The 23,097-nt window shown below is 40.3% G+C and overlaps 1 protein-coding gene and 1 pseudogene across 2 annotated transcripts in view; one reads left to right on the forward strand and one right to left on the reverse strand.

The window, feature by feature from the left end:
• Window positions 1-23,097, forward strand: part of TEX9 (testis expressed 9) — a 61,174-nt gene that overhangs the window by 10,201 nt on the left and 27,876 nt on the right. For both annotated transcript variants that reach the window (XM_090272011.1, XM_090272012.1), the window contains exons 4-7: window positions 1,867-1,946; window positions 19,588-19,633; window positions 20,408-20,490; window positions 22,649-22,824. In XM_090272011.1, the coding sequence (XP_090128137.1) occupies window positions 1,867-1,946; window positions 19,588-19,633; window positions 20,408-20,490; window positions 22,649-22,824 (385 nt within the window). The remainder of the gene's footprint in view (window positions 1-1,866; window positions 1,947-19,587; window positions 19,634-20,407; window positions 20,491-22,648; window positions 22,825-23,097) is intronic.
• On the reverse strand, window positions 9,500-9,936 carry LOC150016541 (large ribosomal subunit protein eL20 pseudogene; annotated as a pseudogene).

Consider the following 23,097-nt stretch of genomic DNA (forward strand, 5'->3'; position numbering starts at 1 on the left):
CTAGACCATCATCAGATTTATAGTTAGGAAAAATGTAGTGAGGTTTTAACAGTAGACAATGTAAGTGTATTTTGCCTCATTCTGAGTACTGAATTGGTTATTCCTGCTTTAAGCATCTATTCTTTAGCATCAGCATTTCCATTATTAATTGATAGTATATAGTAGCATTCCTTAGAGGAATAAAGTGGCTGCTTTCAAACATACTTTCTTTAGTTCTTACTCATTTAAATATAATGTCTTTTTATAGATTTTATTTATTTTTAGAGAGAGGTGAAGGGAGGGAGAAAGAGAGGGAAAGTAACATCAGTCTGTGGTTGCCTCTTGCACACCCCAACTGGGGGCCTGGCCTGCAACCCAGGCATGTGCTCTGATCAGGAATCGAACCTGCGACCCTTTGTTTTCGCAGGCCGGCACTCAATCCACTGAGCCACTCCAGCCAGGGCATAATTCTTTCTTTTAAACCCCACCCTCCACCCCATCTTGGAGTTGATGGGGGCAGGGAAGAAGAGGCAATATTTTATTTTAAGGCCCTGTACAGCTTCATTATTATTTGTTAGTTTAGAATAAGGAACATTTTATATATATAGTACTCCCTCACTTACCATGGGTATTATGTTCTAGACCCCCCGCCATAGGTGAAAATCCACAAAGTAGGAACCTTATATTTATTTTAGTATTTATATATATTTTAAGGCTTTATAAACCGTTCCCAAACACTTATAAACTGTTCCCCGTCCCTTAGTAAGCTTTCCCACTCCCTTATTAACCTTTTCCATACTTTTATAAACACACTACTTAGGTTCTTAAACATATTCTACACTCTTAAACCTACATAACTTTAGCAACATACATATACAGTACCACAAGATCCCATGATATAGTGAAAAATCTGCAATAAGTAATTAAATATCATATTTTTAAAAATCCCACGATACAGTGAGGATGTGATAAGTGAACTGCAATATCGAGAGGGACTACTGTATGTGTGTATATATATACACACACGCACATATATATATATAATTTCTGGTAATATATTTAGGTAATGGTTGCAGATTTGCTAGTTATATTTGTAATTAAATATTTCACTAAAAAAGAAATATTTTTATTACATCTTTTTTAGTTTTTGCCAATGTCTGAAGAGCCAGAAAATACTTGAAGAAACCCAAAGTTATAGTAGAATAAAGGGTTCGTTATGTATTCTGCTCCAAGAGCCCTCTAATAAGGACCTCCTTTTACTTATTTATTTCGAAAAAAAAAAAAGAGTAGAGCAGAAAACTGGGAAGGTCTGGGAAAGGGAAGAAGGCATTCCTGCCCCCACAGAAGCTAATGGATATAATTTTTTGCCACATTGAATATTAGTTTACTCACTTTCATTGCTTGATACATCTTTGCCAAAAGGTTTTACTCTTACTGCTTCTTTTTTAGCCTTTTTGTGGTATTCTTAACATTGAAGCTTTGTGTGATTTGTGAGAAATTTTTCTAACCATTAAACAGATTTATGTTTTTATTTCTTCTGAGTCTAATTTCCTTTGCACGTTACACAAGATAGAAGACTAATGTAGTGTGGAAGCAGGAGTTGGATAAGATATTGTAATGGCATTGACACTCTTACATTTTTTTCCTTTAGAATTGACTTTCTTAACCCAGAATGAATTAAAGGTGAAACTACATTGTAACAGACATTATTTTCATACCATAGTGTTTAGAATTCTGTGCCTTGATTTCATGGAAACTGTGAAACAGCTCTGAAATGATGAATGATCAGAAAGGCACTTGAATAGATTCTACTTTTGTGGTTTTTTTTTTTTTTTTTTTTTTTTTTTTTTTTTATCCTATGTGGCTTATTTTTACTCATTTAACTAGAGAGATCAGCAAGAAGTACAATCTCGGCCTATTTCAGCACAAATTAAATCATATGAAGAGGAAGATAATTACAGTTCAAGGTAAGTCACTTAAACTCTCAAAATGGCCTTTTGTCTTAACTGGGTAAATACTTTAAGATTGATTTTATTTTTAATTAAGATCTGTTCAACATAGAGCATTATGTTATTTTCAGGTGTACAATAATTATTTGATATTTATGTATTGTGAAATGGCCACCACAATAAGTCCGGTTAACATCTATCACATACATGGCTACAGAGTTTTTTTGTGTTGATGAGAACTTTTTAAAACCTACTTTGTTATCAACTTTCAAATATGCAATACAATATTATTAAATATAGTCATTATACTGTACATTACATCCCCATGGGATTCCACCGAGAGGTGAGGGCTGTAAGCAGTTCGCTCTCGCAGAGAAGGAAAACTCTGACTCCAAAAAACCTCCGCTGCCTTGCGGCATACCTCTTCAGGGGAAAGGCTAAGGGAGTAAACCCCGACAGAAAATCCGGAGCCGGAGTCCCTAAGGCGGTTTGACGTTGTAGTCAACACCGGCAACTCCTGCGGCGCACCTGAAGCCAAGCTGTATTGACTCCGTCTTTCCCTTGGACCCTTCAGCTGCGAAGAGGGGGGGGGTCTGCTGCATGGGCAACAGCAGACCCTCCATATCACCCTGCCCAGGCTCTGTAGCTTCAGCTTCACTGGAGAGGACACTCCAGTGTCATCACAAGATGTCGATTCAACACGGGAGGAGACAGATACCGTGTCACTCCCGAGTTGGACTGCACAGCCATTCTCGGTGGTGCAGATAGACTCTTAAGAAGCTACACCATCGTCTCTCGAGACGGACGGCTGCCGACGATGACCGACATCCCCATGACTTATTTATTTTATACTAGAATTTTGTTCCTTTTTACTTCCTTTACCCATTTTCCTCACAACCCTATCCTCAGCCTCTGATACCAATTTGTTCTTTGACTATGAGGTTTTTTTTTGTTTTTTTGTTTATCTCACATACAGATGAGATTATATGATATTTGTCTTTCTCTGTCTGACTCGATGTCCATCCCTGTTATCGTAAATGGGTCTTCTTTATGGCTGAATAATATTTCATTGCATTTATATACCACATCTTCTTTGTTCATTCATCTGTCAATGGACATTCAGCTTGTTTTCATATCTTAGCTATTGTAAATAATGCTGCAATGAAAGTGGGGTGCAGACATCTTTTCAAGTGTGCTTATGTTTTCTTCAAATAAATTGGAATTGCTGGATCATATGTGTAAGAACGGTGTTGCTCAGAGAACCATGAGGAGGCAGCAAGCGGACAAAAAAGTTTATTGAGGGAATTAGGAAGTGGGGAGGAAGCTGTGCCGCGAATGGCCAGACTCTGGGGTCCTAGGGAAGGAGGGTGCTGTTTTATAGGGGGAAGAAAAAAGAAACTATTGAATTCAGTCGTTATCTCGCAGCTGTGAGTCTAGGGCTGATCAAGGTCAAACGGAGCTTGGGTTGATGTACCCCACTATCATGGGAAACTCCCAGACAGCTGCAGGCGGGTGGGAGGAGGGGGAACAGCATGGGAACCAAGGCTGTCATTCTATCCTTTTTGTTTTAATAAAAAGAGGCAAGGAGTGGGGTGTGTTTTTTTTGGGGGGGGTGACAGAGACTGATTGGGAGAGGGGTTGTCGAATCTATTCTTCTATAATGACTTCCTGCTGAGTTTGGAGCGATGAGAGGGGATTGAGTGCCGGCTTGGGGTTATCTCTTGCCACAGGTTGATAGCTGGAAGATCTTTTTCTTTTTTTTTTTTTTATTAATGTTTTTTATTGATTATATTGTTACAATAGTTCCAATTTTCTCCCCCTTGCTCCCCTCCACCCAGCACCCCCACCCCCAGCAATCCCCCCCAAGTCCATACCCCTGGTTCGTAAAAATTAACTATCCCCCCCCTCTCAAATATTAGGACCCTTTGTAATCTTGTAAAGGACAATGGGTGGAGGTCTCAAGGATAGCTGGAAGATCTTAATAAGAGTACATTATGGATGGTAGAGGTTGTCATGGATTGGACCGTTTTTTGAATAAAGTTAACTAGCAGTTTGAGGAAGCAAGGGCCAAGGGCGAGGAATAATAGGAGGAGAAGCAGTGGGGTTATGAGAGGCACTAGAATCTCTTTGAAGGGAGAGGAGAAGTATGAGAGGAACGTTTTAAATTAGGATTTTCTGTATGTCTGTTCCCCAGCTTGGGCAATAATGTCAATGTGTTTTTTATGTGTGAATGTATGATGTGATAGGTATATTTGGAGTTAGTGTATATAGTGACATGATGACTTTTTGTAAGAGCCAAGGCCTACATTAGTTTAATAAGTTTTGCCTGTTGGGAAGAGGTGCTGGAGAGCAAGTGTCCTGACTTAATGACGGAGGTGAGGGTAGTGATGGCATATTCTGCTCCTTCTGGGCTGACCTTGTAGGAGCTTTTATCTATAAACCAGGATTCTACCTGGGGTAGAGGGGTGTCTTGTATGTTGGGGAAGGGGTGTGAAAAGGAGGAGAGATGTTGAGTGTAGTGATGCGTATGGGTGTGGGAGTTGGGGAGGGGAAGTAATGAGGCAGGGTTGAGGGGAAGAGCTGATTTATGTAGGGAGATTTGAGGATTATGAAATAGTTGGGCGTGTAAGAACTGAATTCAGGAAGAGGAGGCTGCAGCGATGGCCTGGTGGGTTAGTAGGCCGGAAATAGCATGGGAGGAGTGGACTGTTACCTGGGCAAAGGGAACTAACCTAAGGGTTTTTTGACTGAGAATTGCTGCTGCTGCTAAGGTGTGGAGGCAGGCCGGCCACCCTAGAAAGGGAGAATCAAGTGGTTTGGAAAAATAGGCTATAACCCGTTGGTCTGGTTTATATTGCTGTGCTAACAGCTCGAGAGTAAAGCCATCTTTTGTGTTGGTGTATAGGAGGAAAGGTTAATTTGGGTTTGGGAGGGCTAAGGCTGGGGCTTGGCTGAGTGCTACTTTGAGTGTGGTGATAGGTTTAAGGAGAGCTCGAGAGTTTCCTAGGGGTTTAAACAAGTCTCTGGCTGTTGCTTGATAGAAAGGTTTGGCTAGGTATTCAAAATTAGGTATTTAAATTTTGAAAAATTGGCGAGGCCTAAAAATGATAGGAGTTTCTCTTTAGTATGAGGCAGGGGGAAGGTAGTTATTAGGTCCTGTCTTTCTCGAGTGGGGGTGATGGAGAGTCCGAGATATGTGACCTGGGTCCGAGAATTGGCCTTTGTTTCTCGACACACGGTATCCCCGACTGGCAGGAAAGTTTAGGAGCTGGGCAGTATGGAGATGAGAAAGGTTTTTAGATCGACTATAGAGAAGGAGATCGTCCACGTACTGTAGGGGGACGCTTGGGGAAGATTAAGCTGCTGTAAGTCGGCTGCTATGGCTTGACTGAAGAGTTGGGAACTATCTCGAAACCCTTGAGGCAGGACTGTCCGCATCAGTTGTTGGGTTATTTTTGTGGTTGGGTCAGTCCAGGTGAAGGCAAAGAGGTCTTGGGAGGCTGGGGAGAGTGGGATAGTGAAGAAGGCATCTTTGAGGTCTAGGATGATAAAGTGGGAAGTTTTGAGGTGGGATTATTTGGTGGGGGTATGGAGTCAAAATAACTAAGAGACATAGATGCGTGCAGTTTGGTTAGAATATCGCATCCGAGAAGTGGGGTTGGGCTGTGGGGCAGGACTAGAAAGGAGAGGGTGAATGCCTGATGCCCAATGAGACAGGTTAGGGGAAGGGTACTTAGAGGTTGGGTCACCTTGCCGTCTATTTTTATAACCAATATGGCAGAGGGAGTTAGGAGCCCTGAAAATTCGGGCAGGACAGAATACGTAGGTACCGTATCAAGGATAAAGGAGACAAGCTTACTTGCCACCAATATGTTTACCCTGGGTTCTGCCAACTATGATGGTGAAAGGCGCGGCTTTCAAACCCGGGCCCCGTCAGGCGGTGGAAAGTCCAAGGAGGTCTGGAACCGTAAGGCCAGCATTCAAATCCACTGCCGGGGTAGGTGGGCTAGTCCCTGATGGACAGGCTACCTTCCAATGACCTGTCTTTTGACAGAAAGGGCAGGGACTGAGGGGAGGTAAGTGGGGGTTTGGACAGAGCTTTGTCCAATGTCTCTCCTGACGGTACCAGAAACGGGCCCGGAGGCTGCCTGATGGTGGAGGCTTTGCTTTTAGGTTTAATTTAATTTTTATTTTCGGAGGAATTTTTTAGGGCATTAGCCAGCAAAAGAGAGTGCTTGTATTTCCATTTTTGTGGCTCCTTCTCCCTCTCCTCTTGTCGGTTTTATATTTGGAAGACGATTTGAGTAAGTGTATATTGTGGGGGGTGGTTAGGAGGACTAGATGTGGACCGGACCACCGGGGAATGAGAGCTTTAGGTGTAAGGATTTTAAGATAGATATAGTCTTTTGGCGTAATGGGGAATTTTTGATGATTAGTGGATGAGGTGGGTAGGATTGAATTGGCCTGGCTCTGGAGGGTGGATCTCAAGTGTGAGAGGATAGGGAGGTAGAAAATTTGAGGTGTTGGTATGATTGTGAATTTGGGCTAATATGTAAGGATGAGTAGGAGTTTTGGTCAACTTTATAGTGTATGAAGGCCAGGTCTAAGGTGTGGTTGTAGAGAAGGGAAGGGTTGAATGCACCTAAGGAGCAAGGCTGAATGTGGGTGTCGTTGACATGTCTGAAGCAGATGCAGAGAGCGGTGGCTATAGTGGGGAGTGGAGACTAGAGGGGAGATGCTGAACGGAGGTTGAGAGGAACTTGGGGAAGGGGAGGCAGGGCTGGGCCTCTGGGATTGGCTGGAGAAGGTGGCAGCAGCAAGGGCGGGCGGGGAGGAGGAGGAGGGATGAAGAGTAGCCTGGCAGCGGGGGTAGGGAGGGTGGGTGCTGGGGGGAATTAGGTGACAGAGGTCTTGAAAGCGGCGGGGCGCGGACACTCGGGGGACCAGCTGCGACTCTGGACACGAGTCGGGCCCTTCCTGTGGATCGTCCTAGCTGCGGCGGGACGGGAGCGGGGGCGCACGCACTCGCTCCAGGGCTGGGGCGAAGCCGTGCGCCCCTGTGGGCGCGCGCGACCGCTGAGATTCAGCACCGGTAGTCTGGGAGGCGGGCAGGGGCCGGGGGAAGCGAAGCCGCGCGTCCTAGTTCTCCCTTGGCCGCCTGGCCACTGTGCGGGGAGACAGGAGCGCACCGGGGACAGTGCCAGGTGGGGAGTTTGACTCGGGCTGCGGGTCTGGATTCGCCGGCCTCGCGGGTGCAGGTGAAATACCACTACTATGACCATTTTTTCACCGACCTGGTGAGGCGGGGGCGGGACGAACCCCGGGAGCTCTCACTTCTGGCGCCAAGCCCCTGGCGGCCCCCTCTCGAGCCAGGGTCTCGCGGCGCGGGGAGTGAAAGTGTTTAAATGTAAGAAGCTTTTAGATCAGTGGAAAGATGTTTAGCAGTAAAGGGCAAATGTAATTAGAGGGGTTTCTTTGAGCCAGATTAACAATACTAGCATTAGAAAAGGGGCATTCTGCAGCTCAGCACAAACTCCTCTGAGAACAAATGACATCCGAAATCCTCTGGTCTGTGAACAAATGTTTTGATTATTGTTAAAAATCTTTTGGCATTTATTTAATGTGTGTGTGTGTGTGTGTGTATGTGTGTGTAAGGAAGAAGGAGAAGGGGTTAAAGGGGGTGCAGAAGGTTGAGAGGAAGGTGGCTTTTTTCGGATAAGGAGAATTTGGTGGATAGTGAGCTGTTTGCAGAGAGAGAGTGGTCTGAAGAGTTTAGAAAGCCTAAGCATAGGGAAACGATTTTGACCGCCTATCCAACTGCCAGAGAGTTATGGAGGTCTGTGAGAACTCTGAAGTTAAGTGTGCCATTGTTTTGGCTACTGACTGGTTATTTAGAGGATATTGGAGCCACGTACGTGACAGTGCCTTGACTTCTCCATTTAGTTGGAGAGGTCTGAGATTATGGGTTAAACACTCAAGGGGGGTATTTTTGGGTGGGAGGAACTGGCTGATTCCCATGGTGACGGTTACAGTTATTGTGGGTCCGAGAAGGAAGGAGAGGGGTAGGGGAGTTCAAGCCAACGTTTCCGGCTCCACGCTGTCCAGACAAGCATCCCTGTTTCGACCAGAGAGTGGAGAGGCCAAAGGCCGAGAGGAGAGGCACTGATTTATTCCAGGTGTCCCTGGGTTTATCAGGCCCGGGAGAGAGGGATCTGGACTGACCCGGAAGAGGTGGTTCCGACTGAGCGCTCAGATTTAGGGCCAGACTACTTGGAATGGTCTCCGATTAGACCAGGAAACAGAACCACCAGAGAAAACGGAGGCGGAGACCTCACCCATAAATCCGAGGGCCGGTGTTGACTGGGGGTAGATGGCAGTTGGGGGAGGGGTTGGCAAGCCAGAGAGGAAGCTCCAGCCGCAGACCTATGGAGGTCTGAGTGACTCCAGGTCCAAGGATTGGGGCCGGCTTGCCCCCCCACCCCCCACCCCCGAGTCTGACTCAGGAGTCCCAATTGAGCTGGTGCCCCAATCCTGGGTTTCAACACTATAATGTAAGAATGGTGTCGCTCAGAGAACCATGAGGAGGCAGTGAGCAGACAAAAAGAAGTTTATTGAGGGAATTAGCAAGTGGGGAGGAAGCCCTGCCGTGAATGGCTAGACCCCAGGGTCCTAGGGAAGGAGGGACTGTTTTATAGGGGGAAGAAAAAAGAAACTATTGAATTCAGTTATCATCTCGCAGCTGTGAGTCTAGGGCTGATCAACGTCAAATGGAGCTTGGGTTGATGTACCCATGTATCATGGGAAACTCCCAGACAGCTGCAGGCGGGCGGGGGGAGGGGGGAAGGCATGGGAGCTAAGGCTGTCAATATGGTAATTGCATTTAAAATTTTTTGAGGAAGCTCCATACTGTTTACCATAGTGGCTGTACCAATGGCATTCCTACCAACAGTGCACAAGGGTTCCCTTTTCTCCATATCCTCACCAGCATTTATCTCTTTATCTTTTTTGATAACAGCCATTCTAACAGGTGTGAAGTGCTATCTCATTGTGGTTCTTAAAATTTTTATTTATTTGTTTCTTTTTTTTAGAGTAATTTATTTATTTATCTATCTATTTATTTAGAGAGTGGGAAAGGGAGAGAGAAAGAAGGAGAGAAACATCAATCTTGCCTCTTGTATGTGCTGGGAATCGAACTGGTGACCAATTATTGCTTTGTGGGATGATACCTAACTGATCCACACAAGTCAGGGCTCACTGTGGTTTTAATTTAGATTTCCCTGGTGATTAGGGATGCTGAATATCTTTTCGTATTCCTGTTGACCATTTTTGTGTGTCTTCTTTGAAAAATGTCCAGATTCTCTACCCACTTTTAATTGGATTTTTTTTTTATTTGCTATTGAGTTGTATGAGTTCTTTATGGATTTTGGATATTAACACTTTATCAGATACATGATTTGTAAAATATTTTCTCCCATTTAGTATGCTGTGTGTCCTCCCCCCCCACTCCCCCCTCCCCCCGGTTTTCCCAACAAGTTTATTTGGACAGACCAGGGGACAAGGAGGTCCAGCATCTAAAAGAAGAGATTGGACCTCTTGGTGGTAAAGCTTGGCTTGTGCTGGTGATGAAGGACCCAGTGGGGCAGTGAGAACTTGATCTTGGAGTTGTGGAACTGTTTGACCTGCTGGTCAGTGGCCAGACCTTTGTATTCCCAGTACATACTGTGAGTGCCACTCTGGGAGTCTTAGCTCAGCCAGATGCCAAAGTTCTTCACCTAAAGGGGGGTGGTGGTGGTGGAATTATCAAACACCTGCCAACAGGAGATGATTTCCCCTGAAGACTTCTTTATTTTCTGCAGCTGAGACAAAGAATACCAGAAGGGAGACTTGGGGAAGACATGGTTAGGTGCAAAGATGCTTATGTGGTAGCGGGGGATGGTGTGCGGCATTTGGACGTGGGCAGGCAGTGCCCCATCACCTTGTACTCTGGCAGTGTGCCAGAGGTCTTCATAGAGCTCTTTCTGCATTTACCAACACCTGCAAAAGGAGTAGGTTGACTTGTCATTTTGTGGATGGTTTCCTTTGTTGTGTAGAAGCTTTTTAGGTTCATGTAGTCCCACTTGTTTATTTTTGCTTTTGTTGCCTTTGTTTTTGGTGTTAAATCCAAAAAAAATCATATTCAAGAGCAACGTTAAGCAACTTACTACCTATGTTTTTTTTTTTAGGAATTTTATGTTTTTAGGTCTTACTTTCAAGTCTTTAATCCTCTTTGAGTTAATCCTTTGTAATGGTGTAGAATAGTGGTTCAGTTTCATTCTTTTACATGTGGCTGTGCAGTTTTCTCAGCACCATTTATTGTAGAGACTGTTCTTTCCCTATTGTATATTCTTGGCTCCTTTGTTATAAATTAATTGTCCATATATGTGTGCCTCTTTTGGGCTCTCTATTCTGTTCCATTAATCTGTGGGTCTGGTTTTTTTTTTTTTTTTTTTTTTTTATGTCCATAGTGTTTTGATTACTAGCTTTGTAATATAGTTTGAAACCAGAGGGAATGTTTTTTTGTTGATATATGTGGATCCTTTATTATATAAAACCTTTTTGCATTTAGGTATTATAAATCTATAATGTGAAGAATAACATAATATATAAAATACTAATAATTGGGAGCTTTACCAGTCAGATACAATGTAATCCCTTTACCTACCTTATTTTGTTTAATTCTCAAGTATTATTTTGAAATAAATATTATTGTCCTCATTTTAAAAATGAGGGAACTGCAGCTTAGAGGGGCCCCTTAGCTTCTCCAAAAACATAAGAATAGTACGTGATTTCACTGAGATCTAAACCACAGTTGATAAGACTTCTAAACCTATCCTTATAAAATTGCATATCAAGATTGGGTAAAAATAAATAACATTTGTAAAAGTAAAATGTATTAGATCTTCTTTTCCTTGAATTTCATATATATCAAGAAATTAGGAACCAAGAAAATATTCAGGATTAAATTTAACTGGAAAAGTATAAGATCTGTGTTAATAAAACTAAAATCTTGCAGAGGCAATGGTGATCAGCAAACATTCCAAGTCTCTTGCTATGAGCAGAAGTGAAATTTTTCTCTTAAGCCTAAACAGACAGGAGTTGGTGTTTGAACCTCCTGCTAACTATTTCTTTCCATGATCAGTGAAAATTCAATTGGTGAAACTTCCCAGCTTGGTCACTGGGTGACCATGTGGAACATAAAGAAAAATGGGCTCTCTCTTTCTCTCAATCAATCTCTCTCTCTCTTTCACCCACGGGCTCTCTCCCTCTTTCTCCCCCTCTTTTTCCCTCCCTCCCCTGCTCCTTTGACTGTGTTAAGCTACTGACATTTTGGGGTTATCATCCTAGCCTATCCTAACTAATATAGCAGTTGGTATTGAAAGTCAGGGTTACTCTGCCGAACAATGTGATAGGGAAACTGGAATTTAGTTTCCTGAAAGTATAGTGTACATATTCCTCAGTCTGCTGGAAGCAAGGTTTACCACACAAATCATTTCAATTATATCACACACAAACCTTTCATGGAGATGTTTAACAAAAATAATCAGAATACTGTGATTTTTTTTTTAGTTCATATTTTATAGAAATAATACTAGCAAAGTTATAGCACTCCTAAAACTGAGGGAGGCAGATAACTGTTAAACATCTTTTGGCTGATATGCATGTGTAGATAATGGGGGTGGAGGGGAGATAGAAGATACAAAAAAATGCGAAGAAATGGCAAGTATTAATTTAAGATGAGGGTGGTTGAAAGAGCACTTAAAATTTATATAAAGTTTGAAACATTTTCATGTCATATGTGAGAGTGATTTTTAAAAATTGATTTTAGAAAAGAAGGGGGAGAGGGAGAGAAACATTGATTTGTTGCTCCACTTATGCATCAATTGGTTGATTCTTGTATGTGCCGCAACCTTGGCGTATGGGGATGATGCTCTAAGCAGGTGAGCTGCCCAGCCAGGGCTGAGGTGATTCTTTAGTCTCAGTAATTTTAAGGTATTTTGAAATCCCTTATTTCTTCCAGAGCTATTTCTGTTTCTTTAAGAAGTTGTATTTAGTAATATCTACCAAAGTATATCTTTGTGTTTAATATTGAAAAAAATCTATATATGACTAGTTCAGTGGGTAACGTCTGATGGAAAGTAATTTTGTTTTTATGTCCTTTACTATGGTTTGGAGTTCTTAGGGCATATGATGGAATTTATTTCTCTGTTGATTTTTCATGGAACAGAAGATACTAATGTGGTAGGTTTTCAGAAATATTAAAACATGTGTTGGAGATTATGTAGAATATTGATCAGGGGTTGGCAAACTTTTCCTGTGAAGAGTCAACCAATACATATTTTTGGATTTGTGAATTTTACAGTCTTTATTGCAACTATTCGACTTTGCTGTTGTAATGCGAAAGCATCTATAGACAATGTGTAAATGAATGGACATGGGTGGATTCAGCCTGTGGACCATAGTTTGCATATCCTTATAACCCTCTTTGTTTTAAACTAAAAATATATTTTGAACTATGTATGGTGACAGGTGGGTACTAGATTTATTAGTTGGATCACTTCATAAATTATATAAATGACTAACCACTATGCTGTACATCTGAAACTAATGAATAATGTTAACTGTCACCTGTAACTGAAAAAAACTGAACTACAAATATATATTTAAAATTTTGTGCATAAAGGTGAGTTATATTTTAGATATATTTTTTATACATTTAACACATATTTAGTGCCAACTTAAAAGCTTATATGCCAAGTACTATAAATACCAGGGATAGAGCAGTGAACAATCACACATTATTACTGTCATCTTGGAGTTCACAATGTAATGGGGAAAACAGATACCAAGTATTTAAATGCATTGAGTGAGCTCACAGTAAAAAGAAAACCCTGTGGTGAATCATTTTGTAAAATAGATAATCCCTGTGTGTGACCAATTACACTCGTTATGGTTTTTCATTTATTAAGGTTTGTGCTATGTTTGTCTAAAAAAATTGACATTGTAGTATATTTTAGATGAATTTTTTAAAAACCTTTTTTATTTTTCAATTACAGTTGCCATACAATATTAGTTTTAGGTGTATACCCAACTGATTAGATATATAACTTATTAAGTGATTAGCCCAATAAATCTTGTACCCATCTCACACCATACATAATATCAGATTATTGACTATTTCCTATATTGTGCTTTACATCACTAGGGACTATTCTGTAACAACCAATTCATACCTCTTAATCCCTTCACCCTCTTCACCCATCTCCCCAAACCTCCTCCCATCTGGCAACTATCAGTTTGTTCTCTGTATCTATGAGTTGTTTCTGTTCTGCTTGTTCATTTATTTTGTTTCTTAGATTCAATTGCTGATAATGTATTTATAGCCATTTTATTGTTTATTTTTGATCTTTTTTTTTCTCCTTAAAATGACCCTTTCACATTTTATGTTATACTGGTTTGGTGATGATGAATTCCTTTCATTTTTTTTCATGTCTGGGAAGCTCTTTATATGTTCTTCAATTCTAAATGGTAGCTTTGCTAGGTAGAGCAATCTTGATTGTAAGTCCTTGCTTTTCATCAGTTTGAATATTTCACGCCGATACCTTCTGGCCTGAAATGTTTTTGTTGAGAAATCAGCTGACAGTCTTATGGGAACTCCTTTGTAGGTAACTGACTGCTTTTCTCTTGCTGCTTTTAAGATTCTCTTTTTGTCTTTAACCTTTGCCATTTTTATTATGATGTGTCTTGTAGTGGGCCTCTTTGGGTTCATCTTGTTTGGAACTCTCCGTGCTTCTTGAACTTGTATGTCTATTTGCTTCACCAGGTTAGGAAAGTTCTCTATCATTATTTTTTCAAATAGGTTTTCAGTTTCTTGCACTCTCTCTTCTCCTTATGGCACTCATATGATGTGAATGTTGGAATGCTTGCCAGCTGCTGTACAGGTGCTGACAAATCAAACCAAAACAAATGATAAGAATAATAAGAAAATAAAAAAATTAAAAAGAAAAAAGGACTAAGGAAAAAGATAAAAAGAATAAGGAAAGAAGAAAAGAAAAATGACAGAGAGGGGAAGATGGCGGCGGAGTAGGGGCAGTGTTCTCAGCTCGCTCCTGTTAAGGAGACTCCAGGAACGAATGTGGAGAGGAGTGACTGACACCTCCACAAAAGGTCTCAAGACAAGGTGGGCAGAGTGACTCTCAATCAACTAACCAGAGAAAAAGACCCACCAAAGAGTAGTTGAAATACAACCAGACAGATTAAAGAAATAACATCAAGGACAACACAGATGGAGATCCAAGAGGGCGGAGGAGTAAGTGGAAGCTACACTAACCTCCTCCCAGGACCAGTCAGTGCTGACTCAGCCCCAGTATAGCAGACAGACCATTCCCCTCCAAGTGGCGTCAGACTAAGGGGAAATAAAAGCCCTGCCTACAGGAATTAATCTGCCACTCACGGTCCTTAAGCCTGATGGCTAATCACAGATTGAGTAGATTAACAACTAAAGAAGACAGATAAAGGCAGTAGATCCCTGGAAGTCTCCAACAGGCTGCCTAGGCCCAGACTGGTACATGCTCTGACGCTACCAGAGGCAGATCCAGGAAGTGCAGATCATTCTAAGAAGCACCAACAAACAATAGGAATCACAAAAATGGGGAGACAGAGAAACAACCCCCCATCAAAAGGAAAGGTAGAATCCCCAGAGAGAGTGCTAAATGAAATAGAGGGGAGCAAAATATCAGATACGGAATTCAAAACATGGATTATGGAGAAGCTGAATGAGCTCAGTGGAAACTACAAAGAACTCCAGGGAAACTACAAGGAATTCCAGAAAAACTACAAGGAACTTACTGAGAATTACACCAGCATGAAACAGGACATATAAACTATCAATTAGAGCCAGGAGGAAATGAAGAATACGATCTCTGAATTGAAGAAAACAGTAGAAGGAATTAAGAGCAGGCTACAGGAAGCAGAAGATCAGAGCAGCGAGCTGGAGGACAATGTAGACAAAAGCTCACAAACAGTTCAACAAAATGAAAAAAGACTGAACAAGACTGAAGATGTTCTAAGACAGCTGCAGGACAACATGAAACGTAATAATATCCGTATCATAGGAATTCCAGAAGGAGAAGAAGAAGAGCAAGGGATAGAAAACCTCTTTGAAAAACTAATGACAGAAAACTTCCTTAACATGAGGACAGAAAGAGTCATGCAAGTCCAGGAAGCACAAAGGGTCCCAATGAAGATGAACCCCAAAAGGCCCACTTCAAGACACATCATAATTAAAATGGCAACATTCAAAGACAAAGAGAGAATCCTAAAAGCAGAAAGAGAGAAACAACTAATAACATACAAGGGAGCTCCAATAAGGCTATCATAGATTTCTCAGCAGAAACACTACAAGCCAGAAGGGAATGGCAAAAAACATTCCAAGCAATGAAAAATAAAGGCCTACAACCTAGAATACTCTACCCAGCAAAGCTCTCATTCAAAATGGAGGGTGAAATAAGGAGCTTCCAAGACAAAAAAGGCTAAAAGAATACATCTCCACCAAACCAGCAATGCAAGAGATGCTACAGGGTCTGCTTTAAGAAGATAAAGAAACAGAGAGAGACAGAGAAGAACACGAGTACAAAGGGGAAAAATGACAATGAATAAGTACTTATCGGTAATAACCTGGAAGCCTATAGAAGAAGCAGAAAGTCTGAATAGACCAATAACAGCTAGTGAAATTGAAGCAGTAATCAAAAAACTCCCAGCACACAAAAGTCCTGGACTGGATGGCTTCACAAGTGAATTCTACAAAACATTTAGGAAAGAACTAACTCCTATCCTCCTCAGACTATTCCTAAAGATACAAGAAGAGGGAAGACTCCCAAGCTCGTTCTGTGAAGCCAGTATAACCCTAATTCCAAAACCAGGTCAAGACACAACAAAGAAAGAAAACTACAGGCCAATATCGCTGATGAACATAGATGCTAAAATCCTCAACAAAATATTGGCAAACTGGATCCAGCAACACATTAGAAAGATCATACACCACGATCTAGTGGGATTCATCCCAGGGATGCAAGGATGGTTTAATATTCGTAAATCAATAAACATAATACACTACATAAACAAAATGAAAGACAAAAACCACATGATCATATCAATAGATGCAGAAAAAGCATTTGATAAAGTACAACACCCATTTATGATAAAAACTCTCAGCAAAATGGGAATAGAGGGAGCATACCTCAATGTAATAAAGGCCATATACGAATATATGAGAAACCTGAAGCCAACATCATACTCAATGGGGAAAAACTGAGAGCATTCCCCCTGAGATCAGGAACAAGACAAGGATGTCCACTCTCTCCACTCCTATTCAACATAGTCTTGGAAGTTCTAGCCACAGCAATCAGACAAGAAAGAGAAATAAAAGGCATCCAAATTGGAAAAGAGGAAGTAAAACTGTCATTATTTGCAGATGACATGATAGTGTACATAGAAAACCCTATAGACTCCACAAAAAAAACTACTCGACCTAATAAGTGAATTTGGCAAAATAGCAGAATACAAAGTCAATATTAAGAAATCGAAGGCATTTTATACACCAACAATAAAAACTCAGAGATATAAACTGAAAGAAAAATCCCATTTACCATAGCAATAAGAAAAATAAAATACCTAGGAATAAACTTAACCAGGGAGGTAAAAGACCTGTACTCAGAAAACTACATAACACTGAAGAAAGAAATTAAAGAAGATACAAATAAATGGAAGCATATACCATGCTCATGGATGGGAAGAATCAACATCATTAAAATGTCGATACTACCCAAAGCAATTTATACATTCAATGCAATCCAATTAAAATACCAGCAACATATTTCACAGACCTAGAACAAATACTTCAAAAATTTATATGGAACCAAAAAAGAGCCCGAATAGCCACAGCAATTTTGAGGAAGAACACAGTAGAAGGAATCACAATACCTGATATCAAACTATACTACAAGGCCACGGTAATCAAAACAGTCTGGTACTGGCATAAGAGCAGACATATAGATCAATGGAACAGAATTGAGAGCCCAGAAATAAACCCAGGTTCATATGGTCAACTAATATTTGACAAAGGGGGAAAGAACATCAAATGGAGTGAAAAGAACCTCTTCAACAAATGGTGTTGGGAGAACTGGACAAGGACATGCAAAAAAATGAAAGTAGACCACCAACTTACACCATACAGCAGAATAAACTCAAAATGGATCAAAGACTTAAATGCAAGCCATGATACCATAAAAGTCCTAGAGAAAAAAATAGGCAGGAAAATTTCAGATATCCGACGTAGCAACATTTTCACTGATATATCTGCTAAGGCAAGGGAAATAAAGGAAAGAATAAACAAATGGGACTACATCAAACTAAAAAGTTTCTGCTCAGCTAAAGAAAACATCAGCAAGATGAAAAGGAAACCAACCATATGGGAAAATATATTCGCCAATGACATCTCAGACAAGGGATTGATCACCTACTTTGCTGCCATCTTTTGAAGCGCTCCAGATTTTTTTTCTTCTTGTTCTGATTGGGTATTTTTTGTTTCCTTATATTCCAAATCTCTGATTTGATTCTGTGCTTCATTTACTTCACTGTTGATTCCCTGTAGTGTATTCTTCATTTCAGTTAGTGTATTCTTCATTTCTGGCCAGTTGTAGATATTTTCTGTCTTTGTTTTTGTTTCCTATCCCTTTGTTGAAGTTCTCACTAAATTCATTGAGCATATTTATAGCCAGTGTTTTGATTTCTGCATCTAGTAGATTGCTTGTCTCCATTTTGTTTAGTTCTTTTTCTGGAGTTTTGTTCTGTTCTTTCCTTTGGGACGCATTTCTTTGTCTCCTCGCTTTGGCAGCTTCCCCGTGTTTGTTTCTGTGTATTAGGTACAGCTGCTAGGTCTCTTTGGTTTGGTAGAGTGGCCTAATGTAGTAGGTGTCCTGTAGGGTCCAGTGGCACAGCCTTCCCTATCACCCAAGCTGGGCACTCGAGGTTTGACCCCTGTGTAGGCTGTGAACACTCTCCTGTTGTAGTTGAGTCTTGATTGCTGTTGGCACATCAATGAGAGGGATTTATCGCCAGGCTGATTGGCTGCTAGAACTGCCTGTGACTACTGGCCACTATGGAGGATAGCTGTGCAAGGGCCCACCCCTCAGAGGAGGACTTACTTGGCAGGTCTCTGGTGCCTGCTGAGTCCTCCCCTTGAATGTGTTTCTTGTGGAAGTGGTTGGGTGGTGTTTTGATGTGGTCTGAAGCTGTCACCTGGGTGCATTGGCTCTGGGGCCTTCTGGGAGGTGCAGGCCAAGGGTTAGTCACTGCCTTTGTTCTGCCCAGGGCCACCTGGCATGAGCTACAAAGCAATCTTCAGCTGGCTGCTACTTGAAGGTACTCTGGTGAAGCCAAGCTGTGAACTAAGGCCAACTGTTGCTAGAGCTGAATCTGGGGCCACTTGGCTAGAGATATGGGGCACGCTGAGGCCAGATGCTGCTTGTCTGAGAGATTTTAAGAAAGTCTGAAGCATGAGCCAAGGCAGGCCATTTGTATGGGAAAACCCCTGAATACAGATGGGCTCACAAGTTGGGTGGGGTCTCAGGGAGTCCATGGCATGGAGAACAGTGTGAGCGTGAAGAGTCAGATATGGCACCCACTTGCTGGCTCTGTGGGGAGTGGGGGTGTCTCAGAAAAGGAACAGTGGCCTCTGTCAACACTTTTTTAAAAACTTTTAAAAATTTATTGATTTTAGAGAGAGACAAAGGGGGAGGGGAGCGAGAGAAACATCCATTTTTCCTTCCACCTTTTGATGCATTCGTTGGTAGATTCTTGTATGTGACACAACCTTGGCATATTAGAATGATGCTCTAAGCAGCCAGGGCTCTGCCATCACTTCTGTCTGACAGAAAGTTGCCCCCCACCACCAGCTCTTGCCCTGATGCTAGACAATTTAGTTCCTACCTGTGTGTCTCCCTGGTTCCTTTAAGCTACTGCCCCAGCACTGGAGTTCAGAGCGAGTCGAGTCCAAGTAAATCTGTGCCTGGGCCCTTTAAGGGGAACTGCCTGTGATTCTAGAAGCCCTTGGTCTCCCTCAGCCACAATCCCTGCTGGTTTTTACAGCCAGAAGTTGTGGGGACTTCTCTTCCTGGCACTGGAACCCTGGGCTGGGAGCCTGGTGTGGAGAACTCCCACACCTGAGATATCGCTCCCGATTTTTATCCGCCACATATGGGTGGGGGACCCAGTTTCTTTCTTCCACGTCTCCATCCCCCCCACCCCCAATAGTCTTGATGTGGCTTCCTTTTTAAAGCCCTAGTTGTAAGACTTACATTCAGCTAGATTTCAGGCAGCTCTGAATGATGGTTGTTCTGTAGTTTAGTTATAATTTTGATGTGGTTGTGGGAGGATTCAAGTACTGCATTTTCAAGGTGAGTTATTTAGCCAAAGCACTTTTATTGTTTCTGACACTCATGTTAAATAAATTAACATATGCATTACTAGAATTATATCAAAGTACTTGATGTCTATTTTCCCTTTTATTGTTTCTCAACTTAGTATCATCTCTTATTAATTTATGTTTATTTTTGGTCTGTAGAGGTCTGTTATCTGATGGGTCAGTTCATCTACATTCAGAAACTCAGGTATGAAATCAGACTTTTTGTGAAAGTTACTACATTCTGTAAAATTTAGGATTTTTAGACTTTTCTTGGACAGAACAGAGAAGGGTTATGACTCTAGAAATAGTATATAAGCCTTGATACTCAGAAGAGATCTTCATGAAATTTTGCTTGTAAAATAAGTGGAATCCTTGTGTGTCTCATAATTTCACTGACAATTTGGAGGTGCACTGGAAAAAATTCTAAGTGAAGTGAGTCTGTACCCTAAGGATTTTTTAGTTTTCTCTCTGAAGCCCAAATTTACTAGATAGAAAATCTGAAAAATAAAAGTATTCATATACAAAGGTAATTTAAAAAATTTATTCATTCATTTAAATATTTACAGTGTAGAGATCACTATTGTAGGTGCTAAGCTTATTGTGATCTGAAGTACCCTACCCATAGGGACCTAGGTCCAGGTAACAGTATATGTACATGAAAGTCTTGTCTGGTGAATAATCAATAAGTAGAATTAAATTCTATGAGTCAGAACATCCAGTTTAACATTCCACCAGCTAGCTGAATATCCTTGAATTTTTGGGACTTATTTTCCTTATCTTGGACTCTCTTGGTCCTAGTGATATCTAGGTCTTTTCCAGCTATACAGTTCCGGGATTTTTAAAAATACAGTTTGGTTAATTTTGTGAAAATAGCTATTCTTTTATGTAGCAAACTAGCAAGTCTATATATTATAAAGTTGCTTTCCTTGGCAAATGGTTAGAATCTAATTAATTGATAATTTAAATTCTTTTTATGTAGCCAAAGACCAAAAACATTGATCCAGTAAGCAAGGTTCAAAAAAAACTATACTCCGCAAATAAAGGAGGGAAAACAAATTCAAGGTATAATACAGTTTTCAAAGTATACTTTCTTTTCTAAGTTTTATAATTAATAATATTATTCTTAATTATTAAGCTTTCTTTACCTCCAGATGTTATACCCTAAAATATAAAAAATTATTCTGTATGTATCTTCTACATTCAGTAATTTAAAACATTTTCTTCTCAGAAATGTCTTGCAGCAGTTATTTTGTATTTTCTTATGCAAAATCACATTTCAAAATTGTAAATGTTATTTTTGGTGAGATAATTTCTCAGAACTGTGACTAGAGCCTAGTTGTTATTTTCTGCCTCCCTCTCAAGTAGACTAAATAGTCATATATTTTGAGTATTTAATAGGGCACCATACCTTATTGTGTATATTGAAATATATTGCTCTAAATAAGACTATAATTATACATTCTGGTTTTTTTTTTAAATTAATTAATTATTTATTTATTTGTAGAGAGAGGGGAAAGGAGAGAGGGAGAGAAACATCACTGTGTGGTTGCCTCTCACTCGCGCCCCCAACTGGGGACCTGATGTGCAACCTAGTTATGTGCCCTAACTGGGAATTGAACCAGCGACACTTGGCTCGCAGGCCGATGCTCAATCCACTGAGCCACAGAAGCCAGGGCCACATTCTATTGTTTTTGATGAAAAAGAATTTAATGCTGTTCTTAGTATTTTAAGCATCAAATGATACCTAAGAGGCTCTTTGGTTTGGAGACCTTCTAGAAAAGGAGGGTCATACCTGTAGTGGGTTGTACCAATCAGCCTTTTATTCACAATAAGTTATTAAATATATATATCTATTACTTACCCAACCTGCTAATTGCATTATAATTTGGGAAGAATTTTTGTTAATTCTTGTGTCTTTTGATTGACTAAGTACCCTTTTGGTTTTTTCAATAAAAGAGAGAAAAATAGAGGGGAAGGATAGAAGAGAAAATTAAAATTAACTGAAGAAAAGAGAACATATACTACATACATAAGAACATATATACATACATAGCTGGAAGGGGCTGTCTTATTTTTAGACTTCAAGTTTACTCTAAAAAAGACGTTTTTCTAAATAGAATACAGACTTCAAGTTTACTCTGTAAAAAAAAACGTTTTTCTAAATAGAATACAGAAGCCTTTGCTTGTGTGTCAGAATTAAGTTACACTTAAAATAAGTAAAAAGTAAGGCTTTGGAACCATAACGTTGATGGGTTAAGCCTGGCACATTCCTCGGTGCCTTTAGAAGTAACTTTTATTTCATTTTTCTTCCCTTTAAAAAAAAAATCAAATTCAACATTTAGGTCGATTTTGATGCTGGTTACAATGTATTTCTTTAGGTTGAAAAAATGGTTGAGTTTGAGCTAATAATTGTTCACTCTGTATTCTTTCTAGGAGGTATTTTTCTTCAGTGTTTTCAGAATTATGACAATGTATACAGTTCTCCAGCAGAATGTAAAATTAAAAGCCACAGGCTAGATTTGACCTAGGGAGTCAAGTTCAGTGCTCTTAGTTTATTTATTTATTTTTTAATCCTGACCCAAGGACATGATTGATTTTTTTTCCCTTTCCTTTCCTTTCCTTCCTTTCTTCCTTCCTTCCTTCCTTCCTTCCTTCCTTCCTTCCTTCCTTCCTTCCTTCCTTCCTTCCTTCTTTCCTTCCTTCCTTCCTTTCTTTTTCTTCCTTCCTTCCTTTCTTTGTTTTTGTTTTTGTTTTTGCTTTTAGAGGAGAAGGGAGGGAGAACGAGAGGAAGAGAAATATTGATTTGAGAGAACATCATTAGTTACCCCTCGCATGTGCCCCTTACTGGGGACTGAACTAGCAACCCAGGCACTTGTCCTGACTGGGAATCAAACCCAGTCTTTTGGTTTCAGCCACACCAGCTAGGGAAGTACACTTAGTTCTGATGTTCACTTGTTTAGAGGCAATGTCCAAACAAACTGGCCCCATAAAGCCTTCTCCAGATCTGTGGTTGTGTGACTCATAAAGATTGAAAGTCTACTAAGTCTCTTAAAGTCTAGTCTTGAAAGTATCAATTATAGATTTCATTATAAATTTAAAATTTACAATAATTTTGATATGCTTTGTTATTTGGTTAAAAGTCATATTTAGGAGTTATAACTTCTTTTAATATTGTATATAAAATATATATAATATACATTAATATATGTAATTCTTTTAGCGTAAAATTGAAATATTCTGATGTACCAGCTGCCAATGATGTTGCCATTCCAGAGGATTTCTCAGACTTTTCTCTTGCAAAAACAATTAGCAAAATTGAAGGGCAACTTGAAGAAAACTTAACTGATTATACTTATGATGATATTTTTTGTGGTGTTAGTAAAGACATTGGAACAGGTAGGTTTTCTTTTGTTTATGTCATAGTTATATAGGAACTTTTTGCCATTTAAAAATGTATTGTGTTGTCTTGTATTTGTTTTAAAATCATCTAGTAGGACATGGTGGTGGAAGGAATGAGTGGGATTATAAATGAAGTAATTGGTTATGAGTCAATAATTGTTGAATTGGATGATGGATAAATAGGGTTTTATTGAACTAGTCTCTTTTGTGGTATTGGTTTCATTGACTACTCTTCAACTAAGGTTAAAATGCCCCGAGTCTAATCATTAA

This window comes from Furipterus horrens, unplaced genomic scaffold, assembly GCF_987537825.1.
Source record: "Furipterus horrens unplaced genomic scaffold, mFurHor1.1.pri manual_scaffold_3, whole genome shotgun sequence".
Lineage (NCBI taxonomy): Eukaryota > Metazoa > Chordata > Mammalia > Chiroptera > Furipteridae > Furipterus > Furipterus horrens.